The sequence below is a fragment of the Hylobates moloch genome, unplaced genomic scaffold, assembly GCF_009828535.3.
Source record: "Hylobates moloch isolate HMO894 unplaced genomic scaffold, HMol_V3 SCAFFOLD_1, whole genome shotgun sequence".
Taxonomy (NCBI): domain Eukaryota; kingdom Metazoa; phylum Chordata; class Mammalia; order Primates; family Hylobatidae; genus Hylobates; species Hylobates moloch.
The window spans coordinates 124,649,543-124,670,342 of NW_026652276.1; the positions used below are offsets into that span (position 1 = coordinate 124,649,543).

The 20,800-nt window shown below is 51.1% G+C and overlaps 2 protein-coding genes across 3 annotated transcripts in view; one reads left to right on the forward strand and one right to left on the reverse strand.

Moving 5' to 3' along the window:
- OGDH (oxoglutarate dehydrogenase) overlaps positions 1-20,800 on the reverse strand; it is a 486,510-nt gene that overhangs the window by 136,929 nt on the left and 328,781 nt on the right. The window lies entirely within an intron of this gene.
- DDX56 (DEAD-box helicase 56) lies at positions 726-11,168 on the forward strand. 2 transcript variants are annotated; one of them, XM_032758174.2, is made up of 14 exons: positions 726-2,728; positions 2,822-2,983; positions 3,522-3,682; positions 3,828-3,998; positions 4,135-4,225; positions 4,829-5,073; positions 5,695-5,814; positions 6,447-6,560; positions 6,681-6,775; positions 7,380-7,453; positions 7,591-7,680; positions 8,360-8,465; positions 10,057-10,133; positions 10,489-11,168. In XM_032758174.2, the coding sequence occupies exons 1-14, from the start codon at positions 2,669-2,671 to the stop codon at positions 10,564-10,566; spliced, it is 1,644 nt and encodes a 547-aa protein (XP_032614065.1). In that variant the 5' UTR covers positions 726-2,668; the 3' UTR covers positions 10,567-11,168. The 2 variants fall into 2 exon arrangements, with proteins under 2 accessions (XP_032614065.1, XP_032614066.1); XM_032758175.2 differs by having other exon boundaries at positions 3,576-3,682.

Genomic DNA, 20,800 nt, shown 5'->3' on the forward strand with positions numbered 1-20,800 from the left:
GTCTCAGAAAAAAAAAAAAAAAAAGCAATTTAGTTCTCTAGGCTTTTCCATTTAATAGTTTTATATCCTATTTCTAAATCTGGATGACAGTGTAACAGTCTGGTAAGGTGAATTGTGAATTGCTGAAATTCTTCAGATGTTTAAAAGTTTTCAGTATTCCTCACGTTAGAATTAATGCAGAGAAAAATCATGTCCTTTGAACTAGTTACATGTTGTGGACTTCTGGCCTGAGGCTCTTGGGGATTATGTGACATATTGGGAAGGGACACATTTCTGCTCTGTGGCTGTTATTAGAAATCTAGCTGGCAAATCGGACTAAGTTTGTGAGAAGACAGGAAGGCACAGATTAGGGTTGAGCCGGCCTTCAACAGGTTTGGCTGGCAGTAGACACAATGGAGCACATCTTAACTATTCTGATAGGTCCTGGGTTTCTCTTGGTTTTTCATAGAAAGGGGAATGGTGTGAGGAAAAAGTGGGCATACATTTCCCCTTTCCACTGATAAGGCAGGTGGAATTGGGATAGTCGGTGGATGGGCCAATAGCTGGTGGCTTTGAGAAGAATAAGGATTTCCATACTGGTGTGTCATATTTGCAGATAGGTTGTGACCTAAAAAGTTTTTTAAAAAACAGCAGTTAGGGGCCGGGCGCGGTGGCTCACGCCTGTAATCCCAGCACTTTGGGAGGCCGAGGCGGGCAGATCACAAGGTCAGGAAATCGAGACCATCCTGGCTAACACGGTGAAAACCCGTCTCTACTAAAAATACAAAAAATTAGCCGGGCTTGGTGGCAGGTGCCTGTGGTCCCAGCTACTTGGGAGGCTGAGGCAAGAGAATGGTGTGAACCCGGGAGGTGGAGCTTGCAGTGAGCCGAGATCATGCCACTGCACTCCAGCCTGAGTGACAGAGTGAGACTCCTTCTAAAAAACAAAGACAAAAAACAGCAGTTAGGGTACATGCACAAAGATTCTGGTGATTTTCCCCCCAATACTACCCTTGACTCTTTTGAAATTCCTGCTTTCTCAGAGTTTACAACATCCTCACCAAACAGCCTTCTCCCTCCTTACCACAAAAAAAGAAAAAAAAGCGCTGGGGTTGAGGGGACACTCTATTCTTAACATCCTCTATTATCCCAGCCCAGTTCCCCAGCTCACTGGGACTAGTTGTACCTATCTTCATCATTTGGTCCCAGCATGACTACCTGTTGGTGCATGAGCTGATCTCTCCTAACCTAACAGCCAGATGCTAGTCTCTGGTACTCAGGTGCTGGGCTGCATCAGACAGGATGCACAGGATCATCCTGGAAGCTTGTTGACATAAATTCCTGTGCAACACTCAGATATAGTCTTAATGTAGATTTGTGTTGGGTGGTATGGTAGGCAGAATAATGGCCTACCACTCTGAAACATGTGAATATGTTACCTAACATGACAAAAGAGAATTAAATTGCTAATCAGATGACTGTAAAATAGATTATCCTGGATCATCTGGATGGGCCTAATGTAATCACAGAGGTCTGTTTCCTTGCTTCTTCCAGCTTGGCTCTGGCTCCCTTCCTCCAGCAAGGGTGGGTTGAGCTCTCACATGGCACCACTTTGACCTCTTCTGCTTCCCTCTTCTACACTGAAAGACTTATGGGCCAGGAGCAGTGGCTGGCGCCTGTAATCCCAGCACTTTAGGAGGCCGAGGAAGGCAGATCGCTTGGCCCCAGGAGTTCAAAACTGTCCTGGGCAACGTGGCGAAACCCCATCTAGAAAGAAAAGAAGAGAAGGGGAGGGGAGGAGGAGATACATATATACACATACGCACACACACGTACGTACATACATACATACATACATACACGCTAACTGGACGTGGTGGTGCGTGCCTGTAGTCTTAGCTTTCCAGGAGGCTGAGGTGGGAGGACCGCTTGAGCCTGAGATCGCGCCAGCCTGGGTGACAGTGAGACCATGTCTCAAAAAAAAAAAAAAAAAGATTTGTGATTAGGATTCTTAGTCCTCACCTGTATTAGTTTCCTATTGCTACTGTAACAAATTACGACAAATTTAGTGGCTTAAAACGACGCAAGTCTGTAGGTCAGAAGTCTGACACGGGTCTTAACCGGTGACCCGAGTCCGACTTGGGACACAAAGAACAGAAACCAAGCTGTGCAGGTGACTGACAGGCAGCCCTACAGCAACCCGCTGGTCCTCTCTCTCAGGCAGTTGCTGCCATGGCTCATTATTCCAACGGGTTCCCCTCAGCCCAGTCTATCTCAGTGGCTCCATCATAGGGTGATGTGCCCGGCGGGACACTAACCCTAACCAAGCAGAGAGACGGTCATGCCCGTCACGACCTCGGCCCTCGGCCCCCGGCCCCGGCCGAGGCTTCTCCTGCAGGTCGCGAGAATCAGGTGCGTCAGCGGCGTCTGGGAACGCCGGAGGAGCCAGTGGAGCGGCTCTGTAGTCCAAAGTACACCGTCGACTCCAGCAGGGCCGCTCCACCGCCCCGTTAGACCCAGTCCCGGGGACTGCGCAGTCGCAGAGCTCCGTCCGAGCACCGGAAGCCTAGGAGCCAGCACTTCCGGGAAGTGACTGCGTCTCCGAAGCCGATTGGTTGTTGCTTTGCTCCCGCTCGCGTCGGTGGCGTTTTTCCTGCAGCGCGTGCGTGGTAGGCTACTGAGCAGCGCCATGGAGGATTCTGAAGCACTGGGCTTCGAGCACATGGGCCTCGATCCCCGACTCCTTCAGGTACACGCGAGGGCTGGGGAGCCGGCTTACGGGCTCCGCGGGGCGCGCCATCACTCTTCACGCCGCGTGAACCGCACTCCTGGTCTCTCCTAGGCTGTCACCGATCTGGGCTGGTCGCGACCTACGCTGATCCAGGAAAAGGCCATCCCACTGGCCCTAGAAGGGAAGGACCTCCTGGCTCGGGCCCGCACGGGCTCCGGGAAGACGGCCGCTTATGCCATTCCGATGCTGCAGCTGTTGCTCCATAGGAAGGCGGTGGGTAACGAGAGAGCTGAGAGGAGGAAGGAGGCAAGCTCCAAAAGCCGGGAGGGGCGGTTCCCGTTTATCTGAGGTTTTCTCTTGGCCCTGTACCCGTGCAGGCCGGCCTGAGAACCTGGTGCTGTTGTGGCAAACACTCTGGGCTGGAGTTCAGGTTACCTGGATCCTTGTCCGGCCCTGCTACCACCAACCTTTGCGTAATCTTCAACAAAGCACTTTCTTTTCTTTGTTACATAAAAAGGGAGCACATCTCTCTTTTCTACTTATAGAATTATTGTGAGAATTTAGCTTCATAACTAATACATTTAAAGTAGCTTCATAAACATCAGCGTACGTTATTCTTTTTGAGGGTCAGTTCCTGGGGAAAGAACTCTCCACTCTGCATTCTGAGGCGGGCAGAGTGATAGATGATCAAAGTACTGCTGAGTAGTGTTGCAGCAGATGGGTCAGGTAGGCTGGAAGGGGTAGAGAAAAGCATCAGGTGGACACAGTGATGTGCACTGCTGGCTAAAGTCTTTAATTCATATTCTTACAGACAGGTCCTGTGGTAGAACAGGCAGTGAGAGGCCTTGTTCTTGTTCCTACCAAGGAGCTGGCACGGCAGGCACAGTCTATGATTCAGCAGCTGGCTACCTACTGTGCTCGGGATGTCCGAGTGGCCAATGTCTCAGCTGCTGAAGACTCAGCCTCTCAGAGGTGGGTAAAAGCAGCAAAGCTGTACCTGAATGAAGCTACACAGTGTTGTGGGGTTGGGTTTGTGTATGGCAAAAAAGAGAGCAAGTCCAGGGTGAGATCCTAGCTGCTACATTCTCCCTGATACTGATGTCTTGCCCACCTGCAGAGCTGTGCTGATGGAGAAGCCAGATGTGGTAGTGGGGACCCCATCTCGCATATTAAGCCACTTGCAGCAAGACAGCCTGAAACTTCGTGACTCCCTGGAGCTTTTGGTGGTGGACGAAGCTGATCTTCTTTTTTCCTTTGGCTTTGAAGAAGAGCTCAAGAGTCTCCTCTGGTAAGGCAGAGGTGGGTGTGATTCCTAGTGGAAACATCTGTGAGTAGGAGTTGGGACGACAGTGGGGTGGCTGGAAGCCAGTTACTACAATTAGCGACCCTTGGATCTGGAATCTGATTGAACTCTTTCATTTCAGTCACTTGCCCCGGATTTACCAGGCTTTTCTCATGTCAGCTACTTTTAACGAGGACGTACAAGCACTCAAGGAGCTGGTATTACATAACCCGGTAAGAGGCACCATGGAAGTGTCTGGAGCTGCGGGCATGGGGGCACTCAAAGATCTTGATGCTCCCTCTTAGGGGAGCCTTTGGTGTTTTGGGTGGGACAGTTGTCACTTAGTGTCTCATCCCTGGTCCTGAGGCACTAAAAGCCAGTGGTCTAAAATCACTATATATTTCCAAGTATCCACAAGGGATGTCTCAGGCCATGCTTTGCCTAAAATCCTGAGCAAGGACCTCCCCTAAGGGGCAGCTTTGAGCAGCAGAGCCAAAATTCTAAGGCCAAGGTTCTCATCTTAAGTAAACTTTACCTTTCAGAAGGCCTGTTGCTGTAGGCCTTCCCTCCTCGATGTAGTCCTTTATTGATGTGTTTCTCTTTGTTCTGTGCTTGGAAGTATTTTATATGTGGTTTATGTGGTATACTCTATATACCACAACAATAAGGGCATTTTGGGGTTTTAGGTTACAAAACTGGAGGAGACTTAGGGTGCCAGGAATCCTTAAATGCATCTCTGCCCTGCACTAAAATGTTGATGCTTTGGTTGGTGAGCAAGTGGCAATACCATCTCTGTGTTTTTTTCCTTTCTGACCACAGGCCTGTTTTCTCCCCAGGTTACCCTTAAGTTACAGGAGTCCCAGCTGCCTGGGCCAGACCAGTTACAGCAGTTTCAGGTGGTCTGTGAGACTGAGGAAGACAAATTCCTCCTGCTGTATGCCCTGCTCAAGCTGTCATTGATTCGGGGCAAGTCTCTGCTCTTTGTCAATACTCTAGACCGGAGTTACCGGCTACGCCTGTTCCTGGAGCAGTTCAGTATCCCGAGCTGTGTGCTCAATGGAGAACTTCCACTGCGCTCCAGGTCTGCCACAGCCAACATCTTGGTTGAAATAAGTTGAAGATAGAGATGGAAAGGGAACCCAGTTAATGTTCTGTTTCTTAAGCACTTAGTAGGGGCCAGGTTCTAGATGTGACTGATACTGACTTCTCCCAACTCCAAAATACCCATCATGGCCGGGCGCCGTGGCTTATGCCTGCTGTAATCCCAGCACTTTGGGAGGCCGAGGTGGGCGGATCGCCTGAGGTCAGGAGTTCGAGACCAGCCTGGCCAGCATGGTGAAACCCCGTCTCTACTAAAAATACAAAAGTTAGCCGGGCATGGTGGCAGGCGCCTGTAATCCCAGCTACTCAGGAAGCTGAGACAGGAGAATTGCTTGAACCCGGGAAATGGAGGTTGCAGTGAGCTGAGATTGTGCCATTGTACTCCAGCCTGGGCAACAAGAGTGAAACTCTGTCTCAAAAAAACAAAACAAAACCCTATAATTTATTTCCAGCTGAGGAAACTGAGGCACAATGACTTAAGTAGGGAAAGAGATTAAGAAGAGGAAAAAGGAAAGGGTGACGGTTACTATGATAGTAGGGATGGCAGAGGGGCCTTGAGCTTGCTCTGCCAAGCTGATTCTCTGTCCGCTCTTGGCTGCAGGTGCCACATCATCTCACAGTTCAACCAAGGCTTCTACGACTGTGTCATAGCAACTGATGCTGAAGTCCTGGGGGCCCCGGTCAAGGGCAAGCGTCGGGGCCGAGGGCCCAAAGGGGACAAGTGAGTCCATGCCTCTTTTTCCATCCCTCCCCAGAAATGCCTGTGTTTTTAGCTTTTTAGAAGACTAAAACCAGAGTGCACAGAGCAGGGAGCCAAACCTTCCAGGCCTGGCTGGTAGTATAGCCCAGAGAGCCTCGCAGGTTCTTGCTCAGCTGCCTGGATATAGAGAAGGGAGTGGATGGTGCACACTGCACATGCACCACGAAGGGCAAACCTGCCGGGGTTGTTGGCATGCAGAGCCCTGCAGGGGAGATGGCCCATCCTGCATTGGGGGTATGGCTGTGACTTGGAGAGAGCATATTTCTGAAGGGAAAAGGAACCCCCCAACTCTCCAGTCTCTGTCCAGCTGAAGGCTTGACTAGCTCAGGGTTGGTTCTCAGATCACCACGTAGGGCAATGAGTTCTGCTGTTGTCCCAGAACAGAGGTCAGGCCAAGATTTGGCTACATGTCAAAGCTCCAGGCTGCCCCAGGAAACCCTGACTCCTGGAACGGTTCCATTGTTGAAGAGTCCTCTGTATGTCGGAGTCTTATGATCTACAGGCATTGTTTAGAGGAAGTTTTGCTGATTCAGTGTGTGAATACCTGCCCAGAGGAGAGGAAGGGTCCGGCTGACATTGAGTTATCTCTGCAGGGCCTCTGATCCAGAGGCAGGTGTGGCCCGGGGCATAGACTTCCATCATGTGTCTGCTGTGCTCAACTTTGATCTTCCCCCAACCCCTGAGGCCTACATCCATCGAGCTGGCAGGTAGGAGGGCTAGGAGTGTGATGGCCCAGGCATCTGTGTGGTGGGCACGCTGAGGGACTTGGGGTGTGCTGGACAGAGCCTGCGGGTTGGAGATGCAAGCTGCACTGTCTCCCCTTGCAGGACAGCACGTGCTAACAACCCAGGCATAGTCTTAACCTTTGTGCTGCCCACGGAGCAGTCCCACTTAGGCAAGATTGAGGAGCTTCTCAGTGGAGGTAAGAACCTGGCTCTTGTGGTCCTGGGCCAGGGTCAGGCTTCTCCCACGATGCTTTAAAACTCTATGATAATGATGACAGAGGTCACAACATAGTGTGACAGGCCACTTCCACCATCCATCCTTGTTCTGCCCTGAGTAGCAGGCACTGTCCCCCTTGAGAGATAAACAAATTGAGGTAATTTGTCCAAAGTTGTGTTTACTGCCTGCCTCATGAGCGTTGAGTGACCTGACAGGCTGCTGTGACTGCTCAGGACAGCACCTGACCCCAGGGTGCTGAGTGGTCCTAGACTGCTCTCTGTGGCCATCGTCACGGGATACCTTGACTCCCAAGGAATACCATGGGGTACTCCTTGGGAGAGGAGAAGAGAGTGGGTGATGGCTTCTTGGGCTTGGGGCCACACAGGCCACCTCCATCCACACATGTGGACAGATGGGTCATCACTGTAAGAGGCCCAGGTACAGCTAAGCTGCATGTTCGGCATCCCAGGAAGGCAGTGGGTCCCCTGCTGCTTTCCCCCAAGGAGGAGGTGCAGGAGGCCTCCAATGAAGACCCTGTCCTAAGGCCTCAGCCTGTGGGACCCTCACTGCTTTCTTCTCCACAGAGAACAGGGGCCCCATTCTGCTCCCCTACCAGTTCCGGATGGAGGAGATCGAGGGCTTCCGCTATCGCTGCAGGGTGAGCTGCTGTGGTGGGGAGGGGAATGAGAGGGGAGGGGCTGTGGCCCAGGAATTGCACCATGTTGCTGAGCATCCAGGTGTGAAGGGAGGCTTTGGGGCAGCCCCACTATCTTGACCTTCAGTGTCCACCCGCAGGATGCCATGCGCTCAGTGACTAAGCAGGCCATTCGGGAGGCAAGATTGAAGGAGATCAAGGAGGAGCTTCTGCACTCTGAGAAGCTTAAGGTGAGGGGATGGGAGGTCAGAAGGGGACAGATCTTAGACAGCTGCCCTTTTTGGAGACTGGCTGATCTCCGAGTGGTGAGAAGCAGAGAACTGGGCAGTTTTCTGGCCTTTGGCACAGAAGGGGAGGAAATGGACCCAGAATCATGGAAGGAAGCCAGTCTGTTCTGCTTGGTGGTAAATTGGCACAACCTTATGGTGGACACTGTCCAGCAGAATTATGAGCTCATGTGTCCTTTCATCTGAAATTCCACTTCTGGAACTTAATCCTGGTCACACTTGTGAATGTGCACAGTCAAGCATGTGCCTGCATTCATCCATCCATGGCATTATCATGGAACCAAAAGTTGGAAACAGCCTGTGGCCACCATAGGGGGCTTGCTAGGTAAACTCAGGTGCATCCAGAGCCGAAGGTTACATGGGAAGGAATGAGGTTGGTTGCATGTCCATATGGAACAGTCTGTAAGATGATGCCCAGCAAAAAGGGGTGCAGGGTACTGCCATATGTGTCATGGAGAAGGGAAAATGGAAACATCCACTCCCAGGGGGTTCTGAGAAATGCGCAGAAGCAGCTGCCTCATGCCTTTTGAAACACATGACTCTGTTATCCTTTGAAAAGCTAGGTCTGTGAAGTCACACAAGAAAGATGCTCACTCTGTGGCTCTCCCTCTTCCCCCGGCAGACATACTTTGAAGACAACCCCAGGGACCTCCAGCTGCTGCGGCATGACCTACCTTTGCACCCCGCAGTGGTGAAGCCCCACCTGGGTCATGTTCCTGACTACCTGGGTGAGTGTGGCCTGACAGGGCAGGAGGCAGCAGGCTGGGGAAGTGGCATTAATTTCTCCACTGCTGGATCAGCCCCTGTGTTTGGTGCTGGGGATGCTCAGGCAGAATAGAATCTGGAGACCCTGGCAGCACGCGGGCATGTAAACAGACACACTCCTGTGTTTCTAAACTTGTTTGCATGGTCCCATGGGTTAGCTGTTGCTGTCTCCATTTTAGAGATGAGGAAATTGAGGTGGTGCAGAGTGGGTGGCAGACCCAGCATTTCAGGCCAGGTGGTCTCCAGAGCTGGGCCAAATGGCCATCCATGGGTCGAAGGGAGTGAACAGGTTTGGGAGAGAGTCACGGGCAGGAGGCAGAGAGAGCCACCTGTGCTGCAAAAGACTCAAGATTAGCAGCTGCTGAAGAGGCATCTGTGGAGTCTCTGGATAAGAACAGTCAGCAGGGAGACAGACTCTGTAAGGCCTAAACAGACAAGGTAGCAAGAGAAGAGCCAGTGGTGGTGCGAGGGATGCAGGGGTTGGCAGGCATGAGGTCAGGACCCTCGGATTGGTTTCTGTGGTGCAGCCCAGGCTAGAGCTTTATGTGACCATTAAAGCTGCGCACCTCTCCTCATCTTAGGCAGGCTCTGGGTAATGACTTCTTTCAGTGTCTCATAGGAGGTGTTTTTGGTAATGAGTGTGACTTTTATGCCTAAAATGGATTGAAGGAGGAGAGTGGTGGAGAGGAGGCTGTGGGCAGCAAGTGCGGGACCCTTCCCAATGCCACAGGGTCTGCTCAGCCTGGACCTGCAGCCACCCAGCGGGTGTGGTGTTGCTGCTGTGGAGGTGACAAAGGGTGGAGATGGAATGTTCCAGGGCAGGAAAAGCCTGGGCACTGGGAAAGGAAGGATCCAGAAGAGATGGGAACATGAAAATGCCAGAGAGAGAGCGGTGGGGGCCAGGTTCCCACAGGACAGTGAGCTGGAGGAGACCCCAGTCCAGGTCCTGGCCTGAGATGTGAGGAGGGGAGTTGGGAGGGTGAGTTGGGAGGGAGAAGGTAAGGCTGGAGCTTTGGCCTCAGGAACCCAGTCTGCTCCTATAGTGGAGTCACTTGCCAAGGCGTGGCCAGGAGGTTTAGAAGGGCCAGGAGAAGGTGGAAAGGTGTCAGGATGTGGGATGTTTGACACTTGAAGGGGAGGGCCCAGGTGTGGTTGGCCTGGGGGAGTCCATGGGGTGGGCGAGGTGAAGATAGAGCCAGGATCAGGTGCAGCTGGGATGCGGGGCCCCCTGTATCTGTAGTAATGGGCCACAGGTGAAGAAACTACCTGTTGACTTTTATTTCAGCTACATTTTCTTTCTTTAAGGATGTCTGTCTCTTTCTTTCTTGTTACATGTTTATTGCAACAAATCTAAACAATACAGGAGAGTGATTTAGATAGTGGAAGTCTAAGGTGCTCACATTCTCCTGGCCCTGTGCAGATGTGATAGTGAATAGATGTATGTCATAGGCTACCAGTTGGGTCAGAATTGGAGAATTTGCTGCAGAATCAGTGGGAGGGTAGGGGTGGGAGCAGTAGCGGTGAGCCCACTGCTCAGGCAAGCATCTCTTCCAGTTCCTCCTGCTCTCCGTGGCCTGGTGCGCCCTCACAAGAAGCGGAAGAAGCTGTCTTCCTCTTGTAGGAAGGCCAAGGTATGGCTCCTGGGGACTGCGGACAGCTGCAGGACTCCTCCCCACCTGCTCTTTTGTCATCACCAGAATGTGTAGGCGCCTTGCCCTAGGGAGGGGAAGAGAGGGCACCCTAGAACTGGGCCCCAAAAATCTGGTGGCTGGGACAAAATCTGGTGTGGGATAGGGGTACTTTTGCAGCCGCCTGCAGGCCCTGCTTTTCTTTCCCCAGCTGCCTTTCCCCATTTCCTTATCTGCAGCACCTTCTGGTCGTGTTGGCCAGGTGCTGGCACGGCTCCCTTTGTGTCTTTCTCTGTTGGGTGGGTGGATAGTCTGTCAGCCTGATTCCCCCAACTAACCTATGACTTTGCCTCCTTAGAGAGTGAAGTCCCAGAACCCACTGCGCAGCTTCAAGCACACAGGAAAGAAATTCAGACCCACAGCCAAGCCCTCCTGAGGTTGTTGGGCCTCTCTGGAGCTGAGCACATTGTGGAGCACAGGCTTACACCCTTTGTGGACAGGCGAGGCTCTGGTGCTTACGGCACAGCCTGAACAGACAATTCTGGGGCCGGCAGTGCTGGGCCCTTTAGCTCCTTGGCACTTCCAAGCTGGCATCTTGCCCCTTGACAACAGAATAAAAATTTTAGCTGCCCCAGTTTGTGCCTCCGGCATGTGAAAAGGACTATTCGAATCCCCAAAACATCAGGAGTCGGGAAACTTCCAGAAGACCGCTGCGCCTGGCTCTGCGGCTGCATGCAGTGCTTCACTTGGCCAGCAGAGGTCAGCTGTGCCGAGCTGCCCCAGCCATGAGAAGAGAAGCCTGCCCTTGCTGGCAGGTGGCTATGGCCGGCCCAGAGCCTTCCTGCCCAGCTCCTGCAGCCCTGCTGCCTGGGATCAGGCTGGGAGATGGGCCTTCCTGACCACCAGCCTGCCTCTCCCTGAGCACACGCACATGTAGATTCAGGGGGAAGCTGCCTTCTCTTCCTTAGAGGAGCCAGGGCAGCTATCTGCTGGTCCCTTTCTGAACAACTGTTGATGTGTGAGCTGTGTCTGTGTGTTATGTTTATGTGGTGGTGTAACATACACACACGTACTGTTCTTGTGCCCTGGCCTGAGCTTTCCAGCTGCCTTCTCAACCTGAAGGCTGGGCCTCTCTGCTAGCTTGGGGTCCTAGATTGCATGTCACCTGCTTACCAGGCATCACAAGGCCAGGCTGGGGGCATGAGGAGGTTGGGGCAGTGGGAGAGTGGGGAGAAACTAGGAGAGTGCCTGAGTATTTTAGAAAGAACCAAGTTTTTTCTTGGCAAAAGCTTGTACAGAGACGAGGGAGTCTGGGCCTTTGGTCATGGTAGGACTGAAGCTAGCAGGACTCGAGATTTGGGGCCTCCATGATCCCTGCTCCTCTTCTGTTAGCACCCAAGGATTTCCACGAAGCCAGTGTGTATGATGGGGGCAGGACGGTGGTATTTTCTGGGCAGGTGTGAACTAGAGCTGCTAAGGAGCGGCAGACGATATTCTTGCAGTCTGGTGGTTAGCAGTATTCAGAAGGAAAAAGTTAATGGAACTGGAGATAAAGAGCAACCATTTGAGCATCTGCTGGGAGACATCTGTCAACTGCACAGACCCTACTAGTGGGCATCGCTTCCACCTCTTGGAAGACGAGACAGGGCAGAGAGTGCCTGCAGTGCTGAGGCCTGGTCCTTGCCCTAGGTTGGCCTTCCCACCTGACTTCATGGAGTGCTGAGGCTGGTCCTGGGGACAGTGAGTGCTCTGGATGTTTTAGCCAAGCTGTATTCTAAAGTGATGCACAGTCTGTCTCCACTATGTTTATCTCTCTGACCTTGTCACTTCCAGGCACACCCTACCAAGAGCTTGTATCCCAGAGCCACCCTGGATGGAGAGGAGATTGGTTTCCCCAGTGATTTCTTTCTTTGGGGGATGGGGTAGAGGAACATGGAGCCAGCCTTACGCTGTGTTCCTGCCTGGGGACAGCAGGGACTGGGCCCGGAGCAGAGGAGCTTAGGTAAAGGTATGGTGGCTGTTTGTTCAAAGTGTACATTCTTTTCTCCTAACGGCATCCCTGGGGGAAGCTATTTCTATGTTTTAGCTGGGGAAGATGAGGCTTAGAAGTTGCCTGGTGAATGAGGTTCTTTGCAGGATTTGGGTTCTGGCCTATCCACCCTGGTGGAGTAGCTGGTACCACGGGGGCTTTTGCTATGGGGTTAGGCACCATGTGGGTGCTCTGGGGCCAGGGCATTGGAAAGAATGGGAGGATTGCTTGAGCCCAGAAGTTCGAGGCTGTATGATAACGCAACTGCACTCCATCCTGGGCAACATACTGAGACCCTCTCTCTCTCTCTTTTTTTTTGACACAGAGTCTCACTTTGTTGCCAAGGCTGGAGTGCGGTGGTGCAATCTCAGCTCACTGCAACCTCTGCCTCCCGGGTTCAAGCACTTCCTGCCTCAGCCTCTTGAGTAGCTGGGATTACTGGCAGCTGCCACCACGTCTGGCTAAGTTTTCTGTGTTTTTAGTAGAGACAGAGTTTCACCATGTTGGTCAGGCTGGTCTTGAATTCCTGACCTCAGGTGATCCACCCACCTCGGCCTCCCAAAGTGCTGGGATTACAGGCGTGAGCCACCATGCCTGGCCGTGAGACTCTATCTTTAAAAAAATAAAAAACAGGAAGGTCCATCTTCATGTCCTGAGACTACAGAGAGAAAGTAAGTATACAGGGCTCATCCAACACCCCACCTGGGAGGCAGGTACCATGTACCCATTTACGTGTGAACAAACAGGCACTCAGGGTTGGCCTCTTGGACTTAGTCTGGCCAAAGCCTGTGCCCTTTGCACAAACGTGCAAATCAGGACTGCGGCAGGCCTGGGATGAGGGTATGTGTGCTATGGGCAAAAGAACCTAGGGCTGTCCAGGGCCAAACAGCACAGAGGGTGTATGGGCCTGGAAGGGAGGAAGGGGGTGTGGCACGTGCTGCCTGGAAGCCTAAAGCTTCACTAAACAGCAGAGAAGCTTGGATGGTTTTCAGGCTGGTGACGCCCTGGGCTCAAGCAGGAAGGTCAGGAGAATGCAGTGGCCTCTCCACTCTGGGCTGGCACAGTTTTGCCCACACCTACACCTGAATGGGTACCTGGGTGTGTGGACTGTGCTAGGGTCTGGAATCAGATAGACAAGGCACAGTCTATGAGGCAAGGAGCAGAGGTGGTCAGCCAGTGCAGACTGCTCGATAGTCATGTTGTTGGGAGTTCAGGGTACTGGAGGGCTATAAGGGGCCCTGACCCAGTTGGAGAGAATGCTGGCTTCCTTGAGAAAGTGAGGTTTATGCTGAGATGGGAAGGGTGGGAGGGAACAGCAATCCTAGCAGGGGGGACAGCATGTGCATATTCCCTGGGGTGGGAGGGATCCCTGCACATTTGAGGGTGGAAAGACCAGAGGGTTGTTACCAAAATATGCAATGGGGAATGAAAATTAGATTTTTTTAAAAAATAGTCACATGTTAAAAATTCAAAGGATACAGAAGATAGCGGGTTTTTGAAAACAAGGGCATTCTTTTTCTTTTTTTTTTTTTTTTTTGAAGTCTTATTCTGTCACCCAGGCTAGAGTGCAGTGGCGCCATCTCGGCTCACTACAACCTCTGCCTCCTGGGTTCAAGCAATTCTCCCGCCTCAGCCTCCCAAGTAGCTGGGATTACAGGCACCCGCCATCATGCCTGGCTAATTTTTGTATTTTTGTAGAGACGAGATTTCACCATGTTTGGCCAGGATGAACTCCTGACCTCGGGTGATCCACCCGCCTCGGCCTCCCAAAGTTCTGGGATTACAGGCATGAACCACCACACCCGGCCAACAGCATTCTGTTGATATACCTGGTGATAGCAGATGGGAGGACAGTGGTGTGCCCAGAAACCTCTGGACCTAGAGCACAAAAGGCTGAGGGTGCATTCCCAGCCCAGCAGATTCTCTGCCTGCATCTGCTAAGGATGAATGACTCAGCTTTGGGGGAATTAGTTGTGAGACTTTGGACTTAAGGGGCAGGGGCCCCAAGAGGCAATGGTGATAAAGTTGAATTTGAGCAGGGAAGGTGCCCCTGTCAGCTGTCATCCTTTTCCCCAGGAACATCATTATGTAAGACTCCTGCCTTGTGGAACAGGCTGTGAGTTGCTGCTCTTCCATTCCTCACAGCCATGTTTACAAGGGTAAGGAAGGGAAGGAGTGGTTCATCACTGCAGAGGGGAAGGTGCCTTGGCCAAGCGGACCTGCTCTGTGCCAGGCATGACACTGGGCAAATGTGCATTATTCTTTTTTTTTTTTTTGAGACAGAGTCTCACTCTGCCACCCAGGCTGGAGTGCAGTGGCGCGATCTCGGCTCACTGCAAGCTCCGCCTCCCGGGTTCACGCCATTCTCCTGCCTCAGCCTCTCCGAGTAGCTGGGACTACAGGCGCCCGCCACCACGCCCAGCTAATTTTTTGTATTTTTAGTAGAGACGAGGTTTCACCGTGGTCTCGATCTCCTGACCTTGTGATCTGCCCGCCTCGGCCTCCCAAAGTGCTGGGATTACAAGCGTGAGCCACCGCACCCGGCCGCAAATGCGCATTATTTAGTTTATTTATCCTGAAATGCTTTCAGAACTCAATGCATCCAGTGTCTTGTTTTCCCTCCACCTATCCGCAAACCTGCTGAGAAGCAGTAGGTTTGGCGTAGAATGCACCGAGGGTATCTGTGGCACCAGTGGGCTAAAGAACAAGGCACATCAAGGGGGTCTTCAGACGAACACCCCAAGGTTTGCCTCCACCACGCAGCATCCTGCTGTGGCTCGCCTCAATGTCCCAGGTGCTCTGTGGGCACAGTGGCCAGGTCAGACCACGATGGCCACTTTCTGACTGTATGGTCTCATACAGGGAAGGCATGTCACTTTTCTTGGCCTTCTCTAGGTTCTCACCTGTAAGTGGGGGTAAAATGTTCCCTCCAAGGGTTCCTGTAGGGGCCGAAGTGGCTCAGGCACCTGGCACGCCTGTTGCAGCCCAGCTCTGTGCTAGCACCTCCCAATGCCTGTTGAATCCACCATTGCCTTCTGGGATGTGTCTCCATACTTCCATGAGAATACGTGTAGGGCACAGCCTGGGGTTCTGCATTTGAGTTCTCACCTTCGTCCCAGGTGAGCCCAAAGGTTCTGGTTGCTAGTATACATTTGAGAGGCAAGGCTTTAATATCCACCACACACATTTATTTTGCAGATAGGCAAAAGCTCAGATTGAGTAGCCAGCCCAATGTCACTTGGCTAAGTGGTAGAGGGGAGGTGCTGTGTCTGTCAGACTCTAGTCTGGAATTGGAGGTGGGATACCTAGGTTCAAGTCCTGGATATGAAACTCCCCTGTCACATCCCTTCTCTGAGCCCAACACTTAATCCGAAAGTCATGGTGATGTGGGAGGCCAGGTAAAGTAGGAGATGTCTAGCTAGATTGGAATTTCAAATAATGAGGAATTTTACAGCATAACCGTGTCCTGTCGAATATTTGGGACATATGCTCAAACAGATATTCACTGTTTCTCTGAAATTCTAATATAGCTGGGCATCCTGCTTTTTATTTGCTAAATGTGCAACCCTAGGTTGTGAGACCTCTCTGACCCACGCGTGGCCTCCAGGAAGTCTTCCTGAGCACCAGCCTGGGCTGGGCATCCCCGTCTGTGTGTCTGATGCTGCTCTGACCTCATGAAGCTCTAATTCCTGGGGCCTGTCCCCACCTTGGTGTGGGAGCTCTTCAGAGGCAAGGACCATGCCAAGTTGCACATGTGTGTGTTCCTGAGTCCAGTGGTTCATTAAAAGCTTTTCCCTGAGAGTATCCTTAATGCCCTGGAGGTAATTATCTTTTCACAACCTTTCTACTGCCTGAGGCTCTTGAGGACTAATTCCAGTTAAAAGCGGAGGGAAGGATGTGGTAGGAATAGCACCACATGGAGCTGGACTCTGTGCCCCCCATGCAGCAGGCAGGACCCTCCCTCTGTGTCACCTCCGTGACTCAGGGCTCAGACAGGAAGCTTTCATCCTCATCCTCCACGGGTCTCATGTTTGTCAAGGCCAGGGGTATCAGGCCTAGGCAGGGGCCCATGCCTGCTCCCATCTGGGAGACCCTGCTTCAGGCCCCTCTCATGGCCCCTTTTGTTCCCCATAGCTCACTGTACAACTTGTTGGTTCAAGGTTAGAAAATGCAGTTCTGTGTCGAGGGGGGACCATCACAGAAGACAAAGGGTCCGGGATGAAGGCTACCCATCAGCTTGCAGGGCTGGGATGAATGTGAGAAGCAACTGATGCTTGTACAGTAGAGAGTAAGCATGTAGGGCCAGTCCCCAGACCTTGTCTCCCCTCAGCCTTGACATGTGATCTCCATTTCTGGTGGCTACCCCTACTAGTGGTCTGGCTTCACCATCTTAGCTCTGCCCAGGCTAAGACCCTCTTCCATCAGAACCTGCAGCTGGGATGCTGGGAGCAACAGTCAGGGCACAGCTGCCCATCCTCCCCTTCAGGGAGCCCTCAGGAAGTACTTGGGACCTCCCGACCATTTATAAATTCAGCCTGCCTCATCCCCTCCATGGACCTACACGCCCTTCTCCTCAGCATTGGGCTAGGGGACCAGGCTCCTGAACTGCTTGTGGCTGTTCCAGCAGTGGGGAGATGGAGGGTCACACAGCCCTGAGTCTATGGCTTTGACAGCAATGGGTCCTGACTGCAGCTGTATTCCTGAAGCAAAGTATCTAATACAATCACCGAAATGTACAAATTGGACCCCTATAGGTGCAAGGATTCTTGGTGTAGGAGTTATGGCCCCCACCCCAGGAACCAGGACCTCAGCCTCCAGAAGCAAAATGCATGAATGCAGTGATGGTTAGGCCAAGTGCCAAGGGAGACAGCCAACCCCTGCTATCCTGACCAGAGGAGGGAGAGACCACTCAGGCCTGGGTGGTGGTAGAAATCCTCACTGCCAAGGAGATTCTATGGGCAGGTGTTGGGAAGGCCCAGAGAAGCCTGAGAGACAGGCTTGGCTTGGTTGTAGCAGAGCTGGGTGGAGGGAGCAGATTAGTTGGCTTAGCATAGGCTTCCTGCAGGGTGGTGGTTCTCGGCCAGATTTGCCCCAGTGGGGCTTTTGGGAAAGTATGGAAATATTGTCTTTTTTTTTTTTTTTTGAGACGGAGTCTTGCTCTGTTGCCCAGGCTGGAGTGCAGTGGTGTGTTCTTGGCTCACTACAACCTCCATCCACCTCCCGGGTTCAAGTGATTCTCCTGCCTCAGCCTCCTGAGTAGTTGGGACTACAGGCATGTGCCACCACACCCAGCTAATTTTTGTATTTTTAGGAGGATGGGGTTTCACCATGTTGGCCAGGCTGGTCATGAACTCATAACCTCAAGTGATCCGCCCACCTCAGCCTCCCAAAGTGCTGGGATTACAGGTGTGAGCCACTGTGCCAGCCAAGAAACATTTTAGGTTATCATATCTGAGCAACGGATGCTACTGGCATTAGGTGGGAAGAGGCCAGGGATACTGTTAAAATCATACAATGTACAAGGCAGCCCCCACAAGTGAGTTCTGTGGTTGAAAATGTCCATAGTGTTGAGGTTGAGGACTCTTGCTGTGGGGCGACAGTAGGAGAAGGGGTGCTCATAGTCAGGTGGTGGACAGCAGGGAATTACAGGTACATCAGTTAGGAGTGTATACAGCTGCAAGTAAGAGACCACCAGATGGCAGGAGTGGGAACAGAATGGTTTATCTTTCTCGTGTGTCAAAATAAGTGGTGCTAAAGTCAGGCATGGTGGCCCTCACTTATAATCCCAGCAATTCAGAAGGCTGAAGAGCGAGGATCACTTGAGGCCAGGAGTTCAAGACCAGCCTGGGCAACACAGTGAAATGCCATCTCTAAAAATAAAAATTAAAAAAATTAGCCAGGGGCTGGGTGCAGTGGCTCATGCCTGTAATCTCAGCACTTTGGGAGGCTAAGGCGGGTGGATCACCTGAGGTCAGGAGTTCAAGACCAGCCTGGCCAACATGGTGAAACCCTGTCTCTACTAAAAATACAAAATTAGCCGGGCATGGTGGCGCACCTGTAATCCTAGTTACTTGGGAGGCTGAGGCAAGAGAATCACTTAGAACTGGGGAGGCGGAGGTTGCAGTGAGCTGAGATCACGCCATTGCACTCCAGCCTGGGCGACAGATCAAGACCCTGTCAAGGAAAGGAGAGGAGAGGAGAGGGGAGGGGAGGGGAGGGGAGGGGGGAGGGGAAGGAGGAAGGGGGAAGATTAGCCAGGCATGGTGATGAGCACCTAAAGTCCCTCCTAGCTACTCCAAAGGCTGCGGTGGGAGAACTGCTTGAGCCTGGGAGGTCAAGGCTGCAGTTAGTAATGATCGTGTCACTGTACTCCAGCCTGGGTGACAAAGTGAGACCCTGTCTCAAAAAGAAAAAAGACAGATAAGAAAGAAAGAAGAAAAGAAAGAAAGAAAGAGAAAGAAAGAAAAAGAAAAAGAAAGGCAGGCAAGCAGGCAATGCGTCTGATTTTTGTGTATTGATTTTGTATCCTATAATTTTGCCAAGTTCATTTGTTCTAGTAATTTTTTTTATTAAAAAAAATTTTCGAGATAGGGTCTCACCCTGTTGTCTAGGCTGGAGTGCAGTGGCACGGTTATAGCTCACTGCAGCCTCCATTGCCAGGACTCAAACAATCCTCCTGCCTCAGCCTCCTGAATAGCTGGGACTACAGGCATGCCAGCATGCCCGGCTAATTATTTTATTTTTTGTAGAGATGGGGTCTCACGTTGTTGCCCAGGCTGGTCTTGAACTCCTGGGCTCAAGTGATTGTCCTGCCTCAGTCTCCCAAAGTGCTGGGATTATAGGCATGCTCCACCACACTCAGACAAGTTATAGTACATTTTTAGTGGCGTATTTACTGTTTTAGAATATAAAATCTATCTGCAAATAGAGGTAAGTTTAATTTTTTTCTAATTTGGACGCTCTTTTCCTTCCTTCCTCCCTTTCCTCTTTCCCTTCCCCTTCCCTTTTCCCTCCCTCCCTCTCTCCCTCTCTTTCTCTCTCTTTCTCTCTTTTCTCTTTTCTTTTCATTTCATTTTTGCCAAATTGCTCTGGTTAGAACTTTTAATACTATGTTGAATAGAAGTGGTGAAAGTATCTCATTCCTAGACACTTTTCGAAAGAAGACATACATGCAACCAACAAACATTTGAAAAAAAACTCAATATCACTGATCATTAAAGAAACAGAAATCAAAGCCACAATGAGATGCCATCTCACATCAGCCAGAATGGCTATTATTAAAAAGTAAAAAAAAGAAAAAATAACATGCTGGCAAGGTTGTAGAGAAAAGGGAACACTTGTACAGTGTTGGTGGGAGTGTAAATTAGGTCAACCATTGTGGAAAGCAGCGTGGCAATTCCTCAGAGACCTAAAGGCAGAACTACCATTCGACCCAGCAATCCCATTACTGGGTATATACCCAAAGGAATGTAAGTTGTTCTACCATAAAGACACATACACACATCTGTTCATTGCAGCACTATTCACAATAGTAAAGACATGGAATCAACCTAAATGCCCATCAATGACAGATTGGATAAAGAAAATGTGGTACATATATGCCATGGAATACTATTCAGACATAAAAAAAGACGTGATTATGTCCTTTGCAGGAACATGGATGGAGCTGGAGGCCATTATCATTAGCAAACTAACGCAGGAACAGAAAACCAAATACCACATATTCTGACTTATATTCTCTCACTAAATGATGAGAACACATGGGCACTAAGAGGGGAACAACAGATGCTGGAGCCCAGTGGAGGGTGGGAGGAGGGAGAGGAGCAGGAAAGATAACTATTGGGTACTAGGCTTAGTACCTGGGCAAAAAAATAATCTGTACAACAAACCCCCATGACACAAGTTTACCTATATAACAAACCTGCATATGTACAACTTAACGTAAAATAAAAGTTAAAAAACAAGGCCAGGCATGGTAGCTCCTGCCTGTAATCCCAGCCCTTTGGGAGGCTGAGGTGGGCAGATCACTTGAGGTCAGGAGTTTGAGACCAGCCTGCCCAACATGGTGAAACCCTGTCTCTACCAAAAAAAAAAAAAAAAAAAAAAAAGCCAGATGTGGTGGCCCATGCCTGTAATCCCAGCTACTTGGGAGGCTGAGGCAGGAGAATTGCTTGAACTTGGGAGGGGGAGGTTGCAGTAGGCTGAGATCGCTCCACCGCACTCCAGTTTGGGTGACAGAGCGAGACTCTGTCTCAAAAAAAAAAAAAAAAAATTAAAAAACAAAACATCAGACACCACATGGCAGGATCCAGGATCCAATCAGATCAAGCTCTGGCATCACCCCATGGCAGGATCCAGTCAGATATTACCTTCCAGCATCACCTCATTGTGAGATCCAATTAGATCATGCCTCATTACCCTATGCTTATAAAACCCAACCCAACCCCTAGCTCAGGAAAAGAGATTGAGCATTCCCTCCTTCCTTGCCAGTTGACTTTAAATAAAGCTTTTCTTATCTCAAAATATAAAAAAGAAAGTATCTCCGATGGGCATGGTGGGCTCGTTCCTGTAATCCCAGCTCTTTGAGAGGCAGAAGTGGGCAGATCAACTGAGGTCAGGAGTTCAAGACCAGCCTGGCCAA